Here is a 22753-nt window from a genome sequence, read left to right as displayed (position 1 = left end):
TTAGATTTTGACTTAGTCTCGAGCCTTCAGACTACTGCACAGTCACTTTATATGACATGCTACCTGTTTTACTTGTTATTTTACTTATATCTTACTTACTCTATTACTTACTCTATTACTTACTTACTCTATTACTAATTGTTTATTGTCTCTTTATTCTGGCAACTTTTTTTCTGTTTTGCTTCTTGCCATATCCCCAGGCCCAGGCCTAAACTAGTTCCTGTTACAGTGTATGTATACAGTGAAAATTGGCTTTCTAAAGTACAGTCTTATTCTTTGACCAGTGCTGTGGTCATATTTGTGGAAGTTGTAGAAATGGGCTCCCTGGTAGGAAATGCAACAACATTTCTCAATGTTAGAGCCTTTGAAATTCTTAATTGCCACAGATCTTGGAGAGGTCTTGGAATTTAGCTGGGGCTCCTATCCAAAGCAGGCATCTCTAAAAGATGGCTCTCAAACTTCCAGGCAACCACACAGGTGAAAGAGGAGTCTGATTCTAAAATCTTTGATTGTAATTGGAGTTTCAAGCACTTCTTTATGATGGACTTTTCAGAAAGGAGTCAGCCCAGGGATTTTATATAGCAGACAACAAAGAAACATTCTCAGAAGGCCTCCCTAGACAGTATTTTCTATACTTAGAGTGTTGTGCTTGTTATGACCAGTAGTGACATCAGTTTATCTTTCTCCCATGCTGTCTATCACCCACATCCCCTTCCTCCTTTCTGGCCCATCCACCATGTTTGAGCATCTAGAAGACATGCGTTCCCATCCTTCCACAATCCAGGTGAAAGTAGGGAAAGCCCTATGAGAAGTGCAGCTCTTTTCTACTCTATTTTTTGTTTGTTTGTTTGTTTTAATGGAGAAATCCTCGGAGAGTCTCCAGTGAACATGATTTACCCAATGCCAATATTTCCAGCAACTGGGAGCCCCATACTTTCAAGGTAAATATCCACTGTTAACAAAACAGTTTAGATTATTTGAGAAATAATTCCTTTCAAATGACCTGAAATCTGTCTTTCCAAACTTTTACATCTTTATATGCAGTTCTGCTTCTTGGAGCTAAGGAGCTTGAATCTCCCATGTACCAGGTCTTCAAATAAACACAAAGGCAAGTTAATTCACCAGGCGAGTTAATCGCACACAGAGCAGTGGAACACTATTTTCTTGATCAGCACCTAGCATAGAGTAATAAATAGATAACTAATAATTGAATGATACTCTTTCTTGTAATGTAGTCTGAGACTGCATTGCTTTTTAAATCATCAGTGACAAATTGTGGGCTGTAATTGAACTTACAGTTGACTATATATCTCAGGTCTTTCCACGCTATTTGTTGTGAACCTGGGCCTATAATTGTAGGATTTGCATTTAATCTTTTAAAATTTGGTCTTTATTAATTGTCCCACTATTCCAGACTATGATATCTTAGTGATTCAAGACTGTCATTTAGCTTATTATCTATGCCTTTTGGTATCATGTCATATACATTTGAGAAGCATGCTCTCTACTATTTTAACCAAATCATTGATAAAAATAATGGGGCAGACAGGAACAAGGATAAAGCCTTCACATGGATTTTACTCACTAATCAGGCTCACACTGGTATTCTTTGTGTTGATAAATATCTTACTAGGAGACCAATGGTGTATGTAGTGGGTATGAATTATATAAAAGGGAATCATCTAGTTTAAAATAATTGTTTGAAGTAATTATTTTAACAATTAAGTTTTAAAGAATTAAATTGCAAAATTTCCTTTTTATTTCTACATTTTAAGTTTCAAAATTGCCTTTTTATTCCTATACTATTTTCCTTAATTTTATTTCTAATTTATTTTTCTTATACCATGAAAAAGATCAAAATTGTTTTTAACATTTAAATTATTATTAAATTACTTTAAAAGTGTTATTAAGCTTCTTTTCATGAGTTATCACAGAATTTTAAAATGTTCATTACCTTTCATACCTTTGCATTATGAAGCACATCTCATCATATATATATATATATATATATATATATATATATATACATACATACACATATATATTAGATGCTCGGTAAATTTATTGATGACCTATTTTTATTTTAATACATATTTATTAGTATATATTTACTCATTAATTTATTGAGCATCTACTAGATACCAAGCATTGTGCCTGCAAACAAAGGTCTTCCCTCAGGGGGACCTTCTTATTGAGGAGCCAGGAATTTTGTCTTCTAAAGGAATGACAACATGATACAGGAACTCAAGGGATGATTAGTCCTGGGACTTCCCTGGTGGTCCAGTGGTTAAGGCTCTGCGCTCCCAATTGCAGGGGGCCTGGGTTCCATCCCTGGTCAGGGAACTAGATCCTGCATGTCGCAACTAAAAGATCCTGCATACCACAACTAAAGATCCCGCTTGCTGCAACTAAGACCCAGCACAGCCAAATAAATAAATAATTTTTTTAAAGGAATAATTAGTCCTTTGAGACACAATAAGATGGTAGACAGTTTCCAGCCAGCCTAGTAAATCTTTAAGAAAGTTAGATACTGTTGGAGAAATGTACTGATTTATTTTAGAAGCCATAAGACACACACAAGACACACACAATACTTCACTGAAAATGCTTAACCAAATTTCAAGGAATAAAATCACTCAATCAAAACCCCAAACTTAATGTAATTATCTGGGTGGTTTTAGTTATACTTAACTACTCAAATAGAGTCAAAGCCCCCTTTTACCTTCATACTGGAATCATAGCATTTCTCTGTTTAAGGAATGTCTTCCAATTAAAGAGAAAAAAAGAGCACTGTAAAAACTTTGTAGAATTTCTTCCTCTAAAAGCGAAGCAAAATGCTATTGATGTGTCTCTGCTGTTAGTATTTGTCCACACGTGGTTCCTACCTTCTGTCCCTATGGAGAGCATTAATGGATTCGTGAGTCCTCCACAGTTCATTCCTAATGCTGACTATGGTCTAGAGAAGCGAGAAATAGAGAAAATAAGTTTTTGGGTTGAATTTAACCCATATTCCTAAAAATTCATAATAACATGATAATGATATTTCAAAAAAATTTCTTTTTCAAAAAGTGACTGGTGGGCTTCCCTGGTGGCACAGTGGTTGAGAGTCCGCCTGCCGATGCAGGGGACGCGGGTTCGTGCTCCGGTCCGGGAAGATCCCACATGCCGCGGAGCGGCTGGGCCCGTGAGCCATGGTCGCTGAGCCTGCGCGTCTGGAGCTTGTGCTTCGCAACGGGAGAGGCCACAACAGTGAGAGGCCCGCGTACCGCAAAAAAAAAAAAAAAAAAAAAAAAAGTCACAGTAGTCTTTTGCCCGAGTTAGGCTGCTGCTCAGAACGTCTCTTTCTCTAAAGGCATCTGCAAAAAGCAGTTGGGTTATTTTATTTCTCTTGGTTCAAGAAATCTTTCACTTCTACCTTCCATCTTCTACTGAGAGTTTCTTATCTTTCCATTGCTTGTGTACTGGGACTCATCACTACTCTTTGCATTCACCGAGTCTCTTTGAGTTAATAATGATCAGCTCAGTTCTCATTTAGGATTTTCTCACCAAACCTTATCTCTCAAATCACAATCTGGTTCCTGAATTGCACCCCAAGAGCAAGTCCTGACCTGACCCAGCCTGGCCCAGGCTCCTGGGGCACCATGTACCAGCCCGTGGCACCCATTCATCTGAATGGGAGGTTGGATTTCATTACTCTACATTTATAAGCAGCTGTGGCTTTACTCTGTGGCCTTTTCTCCTCCCTACAAATGATCTGAAGAGGGACTGGCCACCTTGAGAACATTCTTCCATAGGGACAGCCTACAAGAGGAAGAGAGTAGGGAAGGGAGAAAAAGTGAGCTACAGACTTGAAGTCACATTCTCTGGTTGTTACATGCTCTTTGTGGCCCTTCTGAGTGACCAGTGCCTGCCTGCCTCTTCATTCAAATATTCAAACAGTTTCTACATGCCTAGCATAGATCACTTTGAATCAGTGAGCTTTACATCATTAATATCAATGTTATCATATGGTACATATCGTTATGCAACTGAGAAGCATTTCAGGTTAGCACATATGGACCTACCATGGTATACCCAGAGAATAGATACCATGGTTTATTCAGTCATTTGCAATGGAAGGACGCTAAGTTATTTTCAACTTTTCAGAATTATAAGCAATGTTGCAATGAACAAAGTGGTACATGCCTCCTTGTGCATACATGTGCAAGGTTCCCAGGTTTTAAGTTTAATAGATACTAACAATTTGCCCTCTTTGGGCACACACACGTACGAATATTTGAATATTTGGATGCATAGTATAAGGTCTGCAAAGATATACCCCAAAGAGATTACCTCTAGAAAACTCGGGACCAGATGTGGGCTGGGAATTATGGCTGAAAAGGACTTTACCCTTATCTGTAATATTTTAACTTTCTTTAAGGCAAACAGATTCAGGTCTTATTTGTATACTTAAAAATGTTTTTCTTTATAATCAAAGAAAGAAATGTATTACATACAAAAGATAGGCTGTAGCAACTTTAAAAATGAGAAGGAGGTGACAGGGAGTAAAAAGAAAGTGAAATAAAGGAGGGAAAGCAAAACCTCTTTTAAATTTCTTGCCTCAGAACAAAGCAATGTTAAAGTGAAACAAACTGTCGCATTGTGAAAATGGCTTTTTTTCTTTTATTCGAAGCAGGAAATGGAGCAGCTCTTCATTTGTCCCCGCACATGTAACTCCTGCTCTCTGCCCGGCACTCCAGCCAGAGGCGTTCTTGGATGTGCAGTGAGGGGTGTCTGAGTGGTGCAGCTGCATGAGCTGCTGATGAAAACGCACACAGACCTGAAAAACCTCACCCAGAGGCAGCGCATAGGCTGTTCGTTCCTGGGTGGTCACAAGACTTACTCTCCTCTTCACACTTCTACCAGGAACAACTGCAGTATGAGAACTCTAATTTCTCTTTGATGATTGAAAAACATCACAGATGATCATATTTTGAAGACCTCCCTTAGGATCTGACTGTACTGATTACAATGATGAAGGGACACCTACAAGTGGAGTTGCACATGGGAGGGCAAGTCAACAACTGATTGAAAACATGATAAAGGAGTTGCAGACTGTATGCTTAAAAAAACAAAAAAAAGAAGCATTTCTAATTCCTTTGATGAAAAAAATTTCACTGGGATTTTTAAAAAAAGTTTCTTCCCTCTTATGTTTCTTTCACTTTCCTCTCTCATCTCTTCCCTTTGAAAATTCCTGAACGTTTTCTTTATGTACGGATGAACTAATTTTCTCTTTTTCCCTACTTTTTAATTACATCGAATCTTAGATAGTGAAGAGTCAAGTTAAGGTATTGTGGGCAGAAGAAAGCCTTGTCTGTAAGTAAGCTATATTTAAAAGTTTCGGGCAGAGACTTAGTATCTACGGACACTGGAGTAATTTAAAAATATCAAAGTTGAATACAGCTTCCCTTTAGGATGTAGACTTGGGAAGAGTCCCCTCAAAGCTACACTTTATCCGTTAATTGTGCCTTAATTGTTCTTTTCCCCTTCGGACTCACCTGATGATGTGTGCTACTGCCGTTGGTTTGTTGAGCCAGAGATACTCTTTGAGGTATTTGTTTGAAGGCCTCTGTGGCTGCTGTTTCTACTGGTCTAGTTGGACTTACATACCTCGGTGTTTCAGATCTATTGTACTGAATGGAGAGCCTGTTACAAAAATAGAATTTTATGAGAGGTTGTAATAATTTTTAATGATCAGGTATGACATTGAGGAGAGTCTTTTTAGAAAAAATGTCAAATCAGCTAGTCAATTTAATATCCAAAAATAGCAATAAAGTAGTTCAACTTTTTCCTCTGTGCTCTTTTCCAACTACTTAGTTGATATGGAGCTAAATAGCCAATAATAGGAACAAAAATTCCATTTCCCTCCTTCTTGATAATCTAAAAATGAGAATGCAGAGAAGTTCAGGGATGACTACAGAAAATCCCCCAGGTCATCTTGTCCAGGTCAGATACTAGGGGTTCTAAGTGCAGATGTGTGTTTATTATGTCATATCTAAAAGAGCATAGAATAGAGTAGACTAGTTTAAGGTCAGGCATATTCCATTTTATACAATTCCATTTAATTTCGTTCCCTTATTCAAAAACTATTTGAAGCATCTTACCATCTTGAGTTATTGCAGATAAAAAGACTTCTTTTAAAAAAAGCAGAGAACTCCCTGCTCACAGAGACCTTACATGTAATGAACAGACAAATACACAATCATTTCTGACATAGTGCGATTATTTCTACAGAATGCAAAGAGAGTATAGGGAAAGAAGCGATTACTCTGGTACGCTTTAATTATGTGTTTAAGGAGTGGGCACTTTGGGGTAGAAAAAAGCGTAACCCATGACTTCTTTGTCACACAGCTTCTGAGTAACACACTCTATTCCTACCCCGTCTCAAATCATTTTAACACCTTGGGGTTGTTCAACACCATTTTCTGCATTCACACAGATGCTTACAAACAGCAAAGTACATATTGAATTTGTTTTTGAAACAAAAATGGCATCATTCCATACACATAATTCTGCCACTTGCATTTTTCTCTTAATGTATGATGATGAATGCCCTCTAGTATAGTAGATAGGTACTAAAATTTGTCCTTAAGTAGATTCACTATGTTCTCTTGTATGTTGTATCGTATATAACCGACCATTTGTCTACCAGTGTATCTTCAGTTTGTTTATTTAGTGCCCCCCCTCCAATGCTATAACATTTATCTTATTTTCTATGTAGTAATGCTCTTATTCGTATAGGACAGAGTTCCAAAAATGGATCAAGGGCCAAATCTTGTATACATTTTTATGTTTAGTAGGTACTATTCTTCTAAAGCCAATCTCTCCACATGTGCATAGATTCCATCCCACCTTGGCTGCCGAATGACATTGCTCCAACAATTCCCCTCTCTTGCACCAGATCATCAAGTTTTCCCACTACAAACTCATCCCCTTCAGTATACTAACATGCCGTTATTTTCCCCGTCATAACCAAACACTTCTCTTAACTTCAGATACTCTACTACCTACACTAGCTCTTTGTTCCCTCTATAGTAAAAAAAAATCCTGGAAAGAATTTTCTTGTTTGGTATCTTGAATTCCTCAACTCCCATTCTCTCTTAAACTGCCTCTGGTCTGATTTTTTTCTACAACCACTGTCCTACAATACTCTTTTTGAGGTCATCAATGAGTTCCTCAGTGTTAAGTCCAAAGGTCAATTCTTACTTGACCCAGCAGCAGCGTTTGACACTGCAGACCATGCCCTCCTCCCTGAAACACTCTTTACCTGTCTTCCAGGATTCCTCATTCTTGGTTTTCCTCTTGCCTCATCCATCACTCTTTCTCAGCCTCCCTTGCTGGTTTTTCACCTTCTCTCCAACTGTGTCATGTGGAGTGTCCCATGGTTCAGTTCTCAGTTTTCCTCTCTTCTCCATCTACACTGTCTATTTGGTGATCTCATACAATCCCATGGCTTTTAAAACCATGTATGTCGGGCTTCCCTGGTGGCGCAGTGGTTGAGAGTCTGCCTGCCGATGCAGGGGACACGGGTTCGTGCCCCGGTCCGGGAGGATCCTACATGCCGCGGAGCGGCTGGGCCCGTGAGTCATGGCCGCTGAGCCTGCGCATCCGGAGTCTGTGCTCCGCAACGGGAGAGACCACAACAGTGAGAGGCCCGCGTATCGCAACAAAAAAAACAAAAACAAAAGAAAACATGTATGTCAAAAATTCACAAATTTGATCTCCAATAGACTTTCTCCCAAATTCCGGACACGGATGGAAAACTGCCTACTCAACATCTCCACGTGGATGTCTGAGAGACACGTCAATCTTAACATGTTCCAAACTGAACTCCTGATCTTCCCCTATGATGCTGTTCTACCGATAGCCTCCCCCATTTCAGATGACAGCAACTTTATCCATCTACTTAATATAGCACCACCATGACCATACATCTAGTATATGCACAAGAACTGACCTCTAGATCTGAGGAAGAGAATATAAATTTTATGAATTGATTCAAGTATATAAGAAACCCTAATATGTGACAAAGTTGGTATCTCATTGAAGTGGAAAAAGATAGATTGGCTATCCATCTGAAAGAAAGCAAGCTAGACCTTTGCTAAAATAAATTTCAAATGGGTTGAACATTTAAATTAAAATTCAAAATAGAAACATTAGGAAAAAATTTAGGAAAATATTTATATAGCCTTCCTTCTACGCTGCCCCCTTTAGGCTATTGTCAATATTTCCTCCTTCGTTCCATTCAGCCACACTAGCCTCCTTGCTGTTCTTTGGAGCTGCCGGGCACACTCCTGTGTGTGTCTCAGTTGGCAGTCTCAGTTAGCGGTATGCTTTTGCAGGTACCTGTAAGATTCACTCCCTCACCTCCTTCAAGGCTTTGTTCCAATGTCACCTCTCACTGAGGACCACTAAGACCACTCAGTTTAAATTTGCTACCAACACTCCCTCTAAGTCTTGCTCTCTCTTACCTGGCTCTTCTTTCTTTCTTTTACTTTAGTACTTTTAGTTCCTAATATATTATTATAATTCATGTATATGCCTATTTTTAATTGTCTAGTTTCCCCAGTAGAATGAAAGCTCCGTGAGATCTTCATCTCTTTTGTTCCCTGACATATCCCAAGTACCTAGAAGAGTGTTCACTAAAGATTTATTGAATGAATTATTTTTCAGATTATTTTCTGAAAAGTCTATAGCCATTTGTACTTCAACCAAATGTCCAGTTGACCTAATTTCTTCCATGTTCACCAGCACTGGATGTTATTCATTTACTCTTTGCCATTCTGTTAAAGAAAGTGACAATATCTCATTGTTCCTTTAATTGGCATTTGTCTAACCGCTAGTTAAGATGAGCATATCTTTGTGTGTTTCATGGCCATTTGGAATTCCTCTTCTGTGATTTTGCCTGTTTATATACTTGGAGTCTTTTCCTCCTCGCTCTCCTCTTCCTCATTTTCTTCTTCCTTATTTCCGTTTCCTTCTCCTCTTCCTTCTTTTCCTCTTCCTCTTCTTCATCTTCTCCTTCTTCTTTTTCAGTTTTTCCTATCAATTTATAGGGACCTTTCCATAGCACAATTTATCCTCTTAGTGAAAATATTTTTCCAAGTCTGAGACTTATTTTTGATTTTGTTTATAATATCATTTACCATGAGAAAATGTCTACATTTGCATGTCGTCATATATATGTGTGTTTCTATTACTTCATGATTCCTTATTTTGTTGTCTTGCTTCAAAAGGTCTCCTCCAACCCCAGGTTTCCTAAATTTTTCTAATATTTTTATTTTAAACTATGTTTACATTTAGACTTCAATCAATTTGGAATTTATTTTCATTTATGGGGCAAAACAATGGATACCTGATGGATAGCCAGTTAGGCATCTTTTTCCACTGAACTGAAATACCACCTTTCTCATATGTTAGCCTCTCACTGATGCTTGGATCATTAATCAAATTTTGTATTCTTATCCTCAGATCAATATACCCATTTATGATTTATACTATATTATTTGGTCATGGTGGCTCTAGAGTAAGTTTTAACGCCTGTTGAAGAACAACCCTTCTCACAATTTTTTTTAACATCTTTATTGGAGTATAATTGCTTTACAATGTTGTGTTAGTTTCTGCTGTATAACAGAATGAATCAACTATATGTATACATATATCCCCATATCCCCTCCCTCCCACCCTCCCTATCCCACCCCTCTAGGTGGTCACAAAACACCAAGCTGATCTCCCTGTGTTATGCGGCTGCTTCCCACTAGCTATCTATTTTACATTTGGTAGTGTATATATGTCCATGCCACTCTCTCACTTCGTCCCAGCTTACCCTTCCCCCTCCCCATGTTCTCAAGTCCATCCTCTACGTCTGTGTCTTTATTCCTGTCCTGCCCCTCTCACTATTTTTTATTTCCACAATTTTAAATATCCTTGTACCTTTATTCTTTCAACATGTCTTCAAATTTATTTTATCTTATTTAAAAAACATCATGATTCTATTTGGAAATGCATTTAATTTAAATGCAGTTCATTCTTATTATCCATGGTAGCTATACTCTTTGCAGTCATGTGAACAATGAATTAGTGGAAACTGAACGATGGCTCCTGGGGGAAACACAGGGTTAGAATCTTGGAAGTTTCTGGTCAGAACATTTTCATCAACCTATCAATATATAACCTTGTTTTTCATGTGTTTCTTTTCTCTATTTTTATTAGTTATCTATTTTATACATATTAGTGTGTATATGTCAATCCCAATCTCCCAGTTCATCCCATCCCCCACCCCCATGTGTTTCTATTTAAAGATATATGTATACTGTTTAATGTTTACTGTTGATTCAGTAACATTGGACCCATGTAACTCGTGTCTGAACGAAGCTTATTTCATACACGTAGTTTTTGTTAAGACATATCATAGCCTTCTCGCGCTAGGAACGCTAGCCAGCACTTCAGCACCATGTTTGGAGGCTATTTGCAATAGTGAAGTCACCAAGAAAAAGCACAAAAATGTGAAAAACATGGCACAAGATAGACTGTGTAAAGGACACGTGTTTATACTCTAAGGGCAGAAACCAGAAGGCAGGGTGTCACTCAGTTCTACCTCAGCTGTGCATCAGGCAACTCACATTTTTTTCCCACTCTGTGCATGGCTGCAAATGACCAAAGAAGCATCGCGAGTACTGATTTTAAGGTTAATTTTTGAATTGTGTATATTGTTATGTTAGTGTCTTCTCTTTTAGGAATTTGCTATGTTTCTCCCTTCTGCTCGGGTCTTGTTTTCTGTATATTCAATCAAATATTACAGCTTTCCTTATATGGGTTTTGTATCTTTTTTGTTAAATTTTTTCTAGTTTCTTTAAAAAATAATTTTACAGGTATTGTAAACGGGATTTTTATAAAATTTCTAGCTAGCTATTGCTGATATAGTGAAGAGCTATTTGTGCATACATATTTTATTTTCCACCACTCAAAACCAATTAATTCTACAGTTTTAGCTACAGTTTTAGCTAGAGTTACTTGTGGTTTCTTGGGGATTCACAATCATATTAACTGTAAATGGAAGTAATTTTGTGTGTTCTTTTTCACAGTTTTTATATTCATTTTTTAGTATATTTATAAGAATGTCCCAAAATATATAATAATAGTGGTAATATTTGGTACCTGGATTTCAGTTATGTTTTTGTAAGTGAAAATATTATCAGTGTAAGCTATTGCATGGAATCCACATTAAAAGGAAGAAGGCTTATTAGGATGAAGAATGTTTGCTGAATCAATGAATGAATTCAATATTACCATTTGGCAATAACCATGAATCTCTTAGAAGATGGTCAGTAGCAATGTGCAAACTTAATAGATAGCAAGGATATGATTTTGCCTATTATCATAATGTAAAATAGTAATATTCCACATTAATTTCCCCTTGACCAATCACTAATCAGAATTTTTGAATTCATCAGTATCTAGGTTAAAGTGCAAATTATTCCATTAGAATTTTACTTTGGTGAACAACTCAGTTGTACTCTGGTGAACGGAATATAATACACCAACATTTAAAGAACATTTAGCTTTGCGTAGGACTTGCAATTCCCTTTCCTCATCTTGTCTCCACGAATATTACTCTGGGAATAGGAAGGACAGGTTATCCCTATTCTCAGGTGAAGAAACCAAGTCTTAGAAACAGTTCCTGAGGCCACACACAGAGTTGGCTGAGAACAAGACTTCTGTGTCTCTCTGTCCCAGGTTCAAACTTCACTAACATCTTCCAACACTGGGTAATTACTCCTTGAGACACTTTCATACCCCATTCTAAAAGACCCACTTTATCAAACAACCCATTAATCCCTCCATCATGCATCCAACCATTTTATTACTTGGTCTGTCAGTCATTCAACAAACACTTATTGAGCATTTATCATATTCAGACATTTTTACAGATTCTGGAAATACAACTGGAAACAATAAAAGTTTCTTCCCCCAATGGAGCTTACATTATGGAAAAAAAATTTTTAACTAAAAGTGAAATTTGTATAACGTCAGATGCTGATGAAGTGCTTTGAAGAAAAATAAAGCAAGGGAGGGGGATTGCGAGTGCCAGAGTGGGGACAGGGGCTAAAATGATAAATGGGTGGTCAGGAAAGGCCTTAAGGATGAGATGACATTTGAGCAGAACTTTTGCAAGTATTTAGGAGGTAGGCATCAAGTCATACAGAGAAGTGGTCTAGGAATATGAATTCTTTTTTTTTTTTTTTTTTTTTTTTGCGGTACGCAGGCCTCTCACTGTTGTGGCCTCTCCCGTTGCGGAGCACAGGCTCCGGATGCGCAGGCTCAGCGGCCATGGCTCACGGGCCCAGCCGCTCCGCGGCATGTGGGATCTTCCCGGACCGGGGCACGAACCCGCGTCCCCTGAATCGGCAGGCGAACTCTCAACCACTGCGCCACCAGAGAAGCCCTAGGAATATGAATTCTTTAAAGTAAAGGTTTACGTCTTAAGAGTGGGGGGATCTGGCTTAGTCTTATGGGGAGGAGGGAGGAATCAGGGCTGGAGCACAGAGGTTGGTGGGGAGATGACACTGGAGAGGTTCCCAGGGTAGCTCAAACATGCAGGAGTTTTCTAAGTCATCTTACAACTTTTAGGTTTTAGCTTAAAAACAATGGGAAGCTAATGGAGGGGTTTAAGGCACAGAAGTTTGGGCAAGATGAGTGCGTGAGGAATGCCATCATATTTTAAATTTGTAAAAGATCAGGCAGGCTTCTGTGGCCAAAAGAAATGCACATAAGAGCATGGATCTTTGTGTTCTAACTATGAGAATGGAGGAATTTCGACAAGATCTCAAGTATTCAATAAATCCAGCTGATTAATTGTCCTAATTTACTGTCACTCTGTCAGGGAAAGGTGAAATAAATGGCCTGAAGAAGACAGATGAATTGGCATCTGATATCTTTGTTTCTATTTTAAAATTTAAATTATTTGTACTCTATTAAAGCTATACATCAAGATGATATCCAAATTCTCTAACTTTAAGAATACATTGGGGCTTCCCTGCTGGCACAGTGGTTAAGAATCTGCCTGTCAGTGCAGGGGATACGGGTTCGAGCCCTGGTCCGGGAAGATCCCACATGCCGCGGAGCAACTAAGCCTGTGTGCCACAACTACTGAGCCTGCGCTCTAGAGCCCACGAGCCACAACTACTGAGCCCACTTGCTACAACTACTGAAGCCGGCGCGCCTAGAGCCTGTGCTCTGCAACAAGAGAAGCCACTGCGATGAGAAGCCCGCGCACTGAAGAGTAGCCCCCGCTCGCCACAACTAGAGAAAAGCCCACACGCAGCAACAAAGACCCGATGCAGCCAAAAATTAAAAAAAAAAAAAAAAGAATACATTGATAACCACCTGCTAGGAAAATGTGGTACAGGTATAAGGCATAGCATCTAATGCGAAGTCAACATGCATTTTTTTTCCCTTTAAAGAGCTGTAAAAATACATTAAATTATACCAAACTGTAAAAAGTGACAAAATGACCACAGAAATAGGGTCTGGGATCAAGAAGGAAATATGCTGGTAGATGTCTGAGAAAAGTTTAGAGAATTACAAAAGAAATTAATAAATGAATACCAATTTGATTAAAGTGATCTATTCTTATACTTCTGGTAGATAAAATAAGAGTGAATGAACTATTCTGGGTTTTCTTCTCCCAAAAGTCTGATGATCATAATCCCATGGAAACAGTACCTCTTTCCTTTATCTTCTGAAATTTTAAATTATAAAGAAGGAGTTACTTCAGTAGTTAAAGTCATGAACACTTTTTTTTTTTTTTTTTTTTTTTTTTTGCGGTACGCGGGCCTCTCACTGTTGTGGCCTCTCCTGTTGTGGAGCACAGGCTCAGCAGCCATGGCTCACGGGCCCAGCCGCTGCGCAGCATGTGGGATCTTCTCGGACCGGGGCACGAACCCGTGTCCCCTGCATCGGCAGGCGGACTCTCAACCACTGCGCCACCAGGGAAGCCCCATGAAGACTTTTAAAAAGTCATCTTTAGGCTGGTGCTCAGGTATGTGATGGGCGATCTCAGATACCAGTGGTGCTGGGACATCCTTTGAGATGACCCTCTGAAGCATAGTTTGGCATTCTGAATTTTGAGGATTAACAAAATTCACAACTTTTGATGCAATGGTTTTACCTGAGAGAATTTATCTTAATAAAATATATAAAATATTTTATATATTTTATATATTTATATAAATATATATAATATATGTATATATATAAATATATATTTATATATAAAATATATATTTATATTTTTATATATATTTTATATATATAAAATATTTAATAAAATATAAGAAAATGCGTGTGTAGGGATGCTGACTACAGAATTTTGGTGGGGGGCAAAATTTGAAAATAACCAAAATGTTAAGGGATTGCTTGTGAATTATGGCACTTCCTTATAAGGATAAGAGTGAGGTCATTGAAATGATATTTTGGAAGCTAATGACAGGGAAAATGCTCTCCGTTTAATGTAAATGGAGAAAAGGTTGAAAAGTTGTGTCTGTAGCATAATTCCTGATCTGGTAATGCTGAAATGTGAATAGCACTCACCTGTGAGTGATGGAATGTGTCTTTCTTTTCCTTTTTTTAAAAATAAGTATTAATTCTGAATTAGGCTTTCAAAAGTAACCCAACAAAAAAGAAAGATGTTGGAGAAAGTTATTCAAATACTCTAATACTAAAAATCTTCTGTGTCTGCCTGAGGTCTTTAGTTGGGATAACTCTAAATGATTGGATGGGCCACTTAAAGGTATTTTTGTCTCGCGGTCTACTTTAAAATTAAAGGTCGCTTCTAGAGGGGAACAGCATCTTTACCCCTCCCCTGCTTGCTGGCTTCATAACCTAGTACCCAGGCTCTGGGTTGCTAACCTGCACGACTGTCACTCGGAGACACTCACCTGGCCTGTGCCTGGTTAGCCACATCCCTTGGATTCACCTGGTCCAGCAGCCACTGCCTTCTCGCAGCTTCTTTCCTCCTACAGCGCCCTTGGAGCAGGTTGTTTCTGAGGGTCCTGAGGAAGAGTTTTGTATTGTCTTTTGTTGACACCTGCTGGAATGGCCAACAGAACAAGAGGCACCAGATCAGTCTTAAAGTGGTCTTCTTTCCTTACGTGAGTGGATTGGCCACCATGGAAGTTTCTGAAATTATTTCACTTACCGTGATGTCCACAGAAAAATCATCTTACTTCCTTACTACCTGAATTTCTTCACATCCTCTCTCTATACACATACATATAGTATATGTTTCCAAATTAAATACCCCCCAACTTCTACAAAAACTCCTGTTCCTTAGAGCAACCCAGGAATGGGGAAGGTTAAAGCTAGAAGAAGGTATGAAAGCTAGAAGAAGGTATGAAAGCTAGAAGAAGGCATGAAAGAGGACTAAGCCTGTGGTTACTAATTTGGAGGATTCCTCTGAGATTTTATTTCCAGAAAAATCCTCATACATCTAGTCTTGTATAAAATATCAATGGATTCTCAGACCACCTGAAGTCCCCCCCACAGGTAAGGCAAAAGGAAACAAAGCAACGAGACCTTTAATTAAAAATATTCAACCCTTGAAATCTAAAGTGTAATAACAAAATGACCACATGGTGTCAGTCTAATATCAATAAGCCCTATTTCTCCCCAGACTTCTAGAAACAAGAGGATCATAGGCCAATAATCTGAGGATCTGGGTTAATAAAATTTAGTAAAGCAATATCCATTGAAAATTATTTGACAAGATTGAGGCACATGACTTTTGTGGACCATTCATGGTAAAGAGAGAATGAGGGGAGAACTGTCCTCAGTAAAGGTAATTAATCAATATTTTTCACTATTGTGAAATTTGGGGATGAGGCCATCTGCATGGAGAAACGGACTCATACTCAGTGATGAAAAGAGAGTGTCCTTTCTGGAAAAATTGAAATGCTCTCTGCTTTAAAATTATCCTATTTCTCTTTCTTCTTAGCAAGAGCTGAATTCTCTTGCTGAGTATTATAATTTTCTTTAAAAAATTTTGAAAGTCAGCTATGAAGTCTCAGTTTTACACTTTTCCAGTCAAAACTGAGATAGAAATCTTTCTCTTTTGTTTTTCCTAAGGAAAAAATTACTTGAATTTTAGTGCTCAGGAAAAGACATGTTAAAAAAGAAAATTCCCGAAATGTACTGGCAACTAGAGACCTTGAGGCGTCATTTTACCAAACCAGGGCTTTTTCTTTTTAATCTGTGTCCATTTCCAATGCCTCTCCCCTCTTACCGCTCAGATATTTTCTAGTGCACAGTAGGAGTCAATGGTTTCACATTAGACTCTGGCCTTTTCTTATCCCCAAAAGGTTTATTAAAATCTACAGTGTAAAGAAAGTATATGTATATTGAGAGATATTTAAGGTTGAGCTTGCCACTTCCTTAGTCTTAAATATTATATGTATGAAAGGAGCAGAACCTGTGGTTTTCCAGGAGGAAAAGTTTTTTAATTGCTGTAGCTTTCACTGATAAGATTCATGAAGAGTTTGGTACACGGCATTAGATGTTACCTGGATGCAGTTCTCAATCACAGGATGAGACTTCTGGTGGGACTTGCTCTGAAGACCAGATAAGAAACACACCTGACAGATGTCAAAGTTGAGACACTTCAGACAGCGGTATCTGCCAATTAAAATGGAAGTGTGACTTACATCACTACTAGGAGGTGAGCAAAGAAAGTATTATTCAGGTGGAGAATAAGCACCCTAAAATATACAGGAGGTGTCTGAGCTATCGAGTGAGTATAAAGTTGTCTCCTTCTGTTGGCATTTTTATAACATGACATTAAATTAATATAGTTTTGTCAACAAACTATCATATAGAGGCCGGATTCATCCTCTCCACCCCGCCCCCCAAATACCAAGTGTCTTTTACATGCAGGGTATTATGTGCTACAACATTTAGGATAGACCCTTAAGTCTGCAGCCACATTTGTGCAGCTGCATAATTCATTCAGGTAATTTGAATTTAATTGCCAACTTAAAGGAAACCGGGAGATTTCCAAAAAGTTTGAATTCTAGCTTCTCTGGAAATGTGTGAGATATGATGATATTGGACCTGTATTCTTGTGTGGTGTTGGGGGAAATAAAACCATAGATAAAGAATCTAAAATAAATGTGTCATTTATCAGAAATCTGTATGTAGGAAAGAATAACGTGGAAGAGAGGGAGTTCCTCACCAGCCAGGACTGAGTGACCACCACACCCAGGTTTCTTAACACATCAGTGTTGCAGGCTTTCTGTTATGGACAGTTACAATCTTAAATCTCCTGTGATCAGAAAGACAGGCGGAAATCTTGAGACACTCTGGTAGGGAAGGGTGTCTCTGGGCACTCAGGGAACATGTTGTAATATTGGGGAGGGCTGGTGAGACCTCATAGCCATGAATTAGTAACTTTTAAGGATGAGTGGGATCATATTGTTTGTCTGCAAAATATCAGGGATCTATACTTTTTTTCCTGCTTCAACTACAGAGGATGCGGCATAAAGTAGGGTCTTCCTCATCGACGGCAGCAATGGGCGAGGACAAGGGGACAGCTACACCTATAAGACAGTCCCTCCCCAGACTACTGCCCTCATTTATACTCCTTGCCTTGCCCCCAATAGCATTTGAGTTTTCAACCCCAGTCTTCAAAGTTATAAAAATTAAACTATGACAAGATTCCTATGCTCTTCAAATTTCATATCTGGCTGCAAAGACATGATATGGAAGCTTGAGGTACTAACTAGCAAAATTAGATACTGTGTGATGAAGTGCCGAGTAAGAGGCATGGAAAATACATGCTGTAGGAGAGATGGGGGACATCCCTGGGAGCTGGTATGGTCTGATAAATTTTTCTGGAAGAGCTGAGACTCATGCTAGGCATAGAATGCTGGGTGGGAGATTAAAGTAGAGGAAATCCCAGGTAGAAAGATGAGGAGTAAGGTAATGCAGACTGGGGTGAGGAAGAAGGGTTAGCGCTTTTCAGCCCTATCAGACCTACAGGTAACTGTGGAGAATGGAGGAATAAAAACTTGCAGTGGGGCTTCCCTGGTGGCGCAGTGGTTGAGAGTCCGCCTGCCGATGAAGGGGACACAGGTTCGTGCCCCGGTCTGGGAAGATCCCACGTGCCGTGGAGCGGCTGGGCCCGTGAGCCATGGCCGCTGAGCCTGCGCGACCGCAACCTGTGCTCCGCAACGGGAGAGGCCACAACAGTGAGAGACCCGCGTACCGCAAAAAAAACAAAAATAAAACAAACAAAAAAAAACACTTGCAATGTTCCTGAGGCCAGATGGCAGAAGGGCTTCTGACCAAAGTCATTGGAAGGCAGAGCAGGAGGGTGCAAATGCCATGAGACCAACTCTCACAGTCCTTGTTCACTGCCGTCCCTGACATCTAGTCCCAGGGTAGGATATTAATACAGAGTGTTGAAGGGCTATCACAGTAGCAAACATTTTTGAGCCCTTACTATGTAGCAGGCAGTGGACATGCATTGACATAGTTAATCCCCATGAAAGTTCTTTAAGGCAAGGCATTCTTATTATTATCCTCATTTGAAGAAACTGATTCAAAGAGAGTTTAAGCAATTGCACAAAGTTACACAACTCCGTAGTAAGTGGTAGCATTAGGTTTTGAGCCCAGGGATACCATCTAAATGGAGAGCCAGCTATTTTAACCCCTGTTAATAGACCACCAAGGCAGGAGACTTGAGTTTGAGTCACATGCCACTGTTACCAGGTGACCTTGAAATGGAAACTTAAGCTCATTGTTTTGAAGATACCTGGAACAACGCAGGTTTTCAAAGAACATTAGTTGAAGGAAATTAAATGAATGACAGTTTCTTCAATGAAGAAAATGGGGCTAGTAAACCCTGCCCTCTCGGCCTTGCAAAGTTTTTACAAAGCTTTGAAAATTATTCAGCATGCGTAACTGGGGAGACATGAAGCATTTTTTATAAAGATGATTTGATGAGCCACCTGTCCTGGCTGCTTTATTTAGCATTACTGTATGGTTACAGTTGACTTGTTAGGACAATACACTGACCCTAATCTTGGCTTATTTCCTCCATGCTCTGAAACTACCGACAGGTGTGTGAGAAAGGGTGCAGTGTGGATAATGAGACTGGTCTGTTGTTGATGGCTTTACTCATAGAGAACCAACTTTTTTCCCCCTAATTTCATTTCAAACTTACATGGCTATTACAGAGCATAAATGTGACACGTTCTGCTAAAATCGAACACTTGACTTAGGAACAAGCTCTGGGCTTTGTAGCTTCTCTTACTTTAGGAGGTCAAGTCTTTGCCTCTTCCTGCTATACTTCCAGATCTGCAAACACTTCTGCTCTAAAATGTCTTTATGAATCTCACTGAAACTAAAAGCCTTGAGGCTATTGCTGGAGTTTTCTGAGAGCCAAAAACACAGGTTTAAGGTTAGAACTGTAATACATTCAAGCAATTTCTGATAGACTCAGAAGGTTACAGCTAAAAGAAGTCTAAGTCATCATTTGACCCACCTCTCCTCTTGCTTACAAAGAAACCAAGGTCTAGACAGGTTCAAGGCCATGCCCAGATCACGCAGCTGTCTGCATATATGAAAACTGTACATTGCCTCAGATTTCTAGGAGAAAGGAAAAGTCACACAGCGGCATTTTCGTTTTTGTTTTTTGGGGTTTTTTTTGCGGTACGTGGGCCTCTCACTGTTGTGGCCTCTCCCGTTGCGGAGCACAGGCTCCGGACGCGCAGGCTCAGCGGCCATGGCTCACGGGACCAGCCGCTCCGCGGCATGTGGGATCCTCCAGGACCGGGGCATGAACCCGTGTCCCCTGCATTGGCAGGTGGACTCTCAACCACTGCGCCGCCAGGGAAGCCCTTTATTGTTGTATTGACAAGAGAACTACAACACCCTTTCCCTAATATGGGATTTTGACTGTCATCCTCAAAGCTGTGGAAAGGTCTGAATCTCCAATGTCCAAACCTAGCTTTCAAATCTGCCTTTTCCTCGAGGCCAGAGAAGCTCTGGCGTGAGCTGCTCCCACAAAGCCTCATCATTCCTTTGGGTTCAAGGAATGTTCTCAGTTGTCTGCACAAGGCGGCAGCAGAGCATCACGGTTGCAAAGCAGACACCCTGGATTCGGTCGGTAGCCTCTGCCACTTGCTAACCATGTGAGCTTAAGTTTAAGTTATTTAGTGTCTCTGCAAATTAGGCATAATAATACCACATTTATACAGAGTTGTAACAGGCTTTACATGAAATGATCCATGTGAACTACGCAACCTAACACTTGTTCAACATTTAACAAATGTAACAAGGTCCTACTATATAGCACAAAGAGCTATAGTCAATATCCTGTGATAAACCGTAACGGAAAAGAACATGAAAAAGAATATATATACGTTTAACTGAACCGCTTTGCTGCACAGCAGAAATTAACACAACATTGTAAATCAACTATACTTCAATAAAACTTTTTAAAAAAGCAAAGAATGTAAACTATTGTTATTATTATGGATGGTTCCAAAGTATTTAACAGCATTTTTTGGTAACAAAAGACAAAAAAATTTCCCCTTAAGGAACAAAAACATCTAGCGGTCAGAGTATGTGTCAATAGAACTTAATATTCCATTAATTATAGAAGGTAAAATAAAATGTATTATAAGCAGGACCACTCATACAGGAAATTATTGACCCCCCAAGATCAACTGAGTTCTAGATGTGTGAGAAGGACCACAAAAACCAATCTGGAGAGACGCAGCTCCAACTCCAGACCCATTTGGAGAGTGACGGTCCATGTAATAGTGATGAATGACCCTACCTCAGTCCTGTGATGGGGAAGTTCCTGCAGATTCGACATCGAACAGGGTGAGTGACCATTTCAGTGGCTGACAGTCGGTAGCAGGTCGGGAGCCACAGGAGGATGGGAGGTTCAGATTGTACCCAAGATAGGAATTTCTCTTCTTTAATTGCTGGGCTCAACACCTGAAAAACCATGGCACACTCAGATGTGTCTCTAGGCAGAACTTTGGTCTCTTGTAGAGATGAAAATGTATTTTCATCTTCTCTTCTGGCTCTGTTTCTGTAGGCTCTGCTTAAGAAGTTTATCACATGCAAAGTCGGGGCAAGTCTACCTCTAAATTAGGTTGTCTAGGAGGCGGTGTAGAGTAGTAGGTCCGTGATTTAAATGGGTCAGCAGTGGTGTCTGCCCCCCAGCAGTGGTGTCTGCCCCCCAGGTCCAAGGGACATGTGAATGGCACTCACCCCTTGGAAACAGCTGCGTGTAGCGCTCTCCACAGAGTACAGAGCTCGACTTTCCCCCATGACAGTCGGGATCTACAAGAGGCAAGAAACCCCACGTCAGCGATCAAGAAATGGAGAAATAGGTGACCACCAGTCATGCCTGAGCGGTGGCGCTTACGGCCATAGCGTCACAAGTACCTGGTGTCTGAGGCTGGATGAGCTGTCTCAGTCTAGGCAAACAGGACATGTGTGGGTTTTGTGCCGTGTATGAATAGAGATAATGAATGAACAAGTGGGAAGAAGTGGAGCTGGGAGGAGGAGTGAGAAGAAAGTCTGGCAGTGGGGGAAATACAGGGAGGGCTTGCATTGTTTTTCTTCTTTTGACCCCAGTCAAATATTTAATCTTTCTTTGCCCTTGTGCACCTATGAATTACAAGGAACGACGATACTGTATCAAAGTTCAGGGCAGTTTTAAGGAAACCTTTTCAAACACTTTCACGTCGTCTCCTTTTCACAAATCCCAATTTCTGAGGTAGGGCAGTCATTATCTTTGTTTAAAGCAAGGAGTAATTGAGACCTGGAATTTTGTCCAAGGTACAACAAACAAGCAAGAAAACAAACAAACAAATGCAAGTTAGCTGCAGAATTGAGATCTCACTCTAAGACTCCTTACCCTGTTGAGGGGTTCTCCCAAAGCTTTGTCACACCCAGTCCTGATGTGTATTCCAATGGCTTGATTTATACTACCTCACTCAATGGTTTCCATCTTTCAATCAGTCCCATTAAGGAGTTTAACTAAGGGACTGAGAACCCCTTGTGACTGCCGAGATGGCCAGGGACTTGGCCCTGACATTATCTATATGCACAGATACATGTACCTGTCACCTCCATTTATGCCCATTTGGTTGTGGGTCCCAGTTTCACATCTGATGTCTTCTACAGCACAGTCTGTCAGCAGGCGTTGCTCCCAAGCTCAGAAGTAATTTCAAAGACCCCCCTGCTGAGTCCATCAACTCGAATAAACATTCTTCTAATCAGGAAAGTGGCACTTAGAGCCACTTTGCTGACAATTAGCCAGACAGAAGTCAACAAACATTTGCGTAATCCTGACAAGATGGCTTGTACTTTAAATTGATAATAACCCCATCACCAGCTGAATAAGTACCATGCGTTATTTGGCTTTTGTCTGAAAAAATAACTCACTAACCATACTTTGGCCTGAGAGTGCTGATGAGCTAACTGGAGCACTTATTTGGACGGCGTCCTTGAGCCCTGAGAAAGGGGTTTAGCCTCATTTGTAAAATAAGGAATGTGGATCAGATAGGACCCGCTTGCCAGCTCTGTGATTCTGACACCAGTCAAAAGAAAATTCACTTCTGTAGTGGGTTCTAACCTACACTTTTGGCTTTTAAGTGTGTGCACAAAGATTTTGTGGATGAATTGCCCATTTGAC

At 39.8% G+C, this 22753-nt stretch overlaps 1 protein-coding gene across 1 annotated transcript in view; it reads right to left on the bottom strand.

Annotated features, from left to right (window-relative positions):
• The window catches only part of DYTN (dystrotelin), a 50898-nt gene that overhangs the window by 10820 nt on the left and 17325 nt on the right, over positions 1–22753 (bottom strand). The window contains exons 6-9 of the mRNA XM_030851691.2: positions 21322–21393; positions 20879–21042; positions 16599–16710; positions 14979–15127 (exon numbers count right to left, since the gene is read on the bottom strand). Of these exons, the coding sequence (XP_030707551.1) occupies positions 14979–15127; positions 16599–16710; positions 20879–21042; positions 21322–21393 (497 nt within the window). The remainder of the gene's footprint in view (positions 1–14978; positions 15128–16598; positions 16711–20878; positions 21043–21321; positions 21394–22753) is intronic.

Source organism: Globicephala melas, chromosome 7 (assembly GCF_963455315.2).
Source record: "Globicephala melas chromosome 7, mGloMel1.2, whole genome shotgun sequence".
Lineage (NCBI taxonomy): Eukaryota > Metazoa > Chordata > Mammalia > Artiodactyla > Delphinidae > Globicephala > Globicephala melas.
This window is presented reverse-complemented; position numbering and strand designations above follow the sequence as displayed.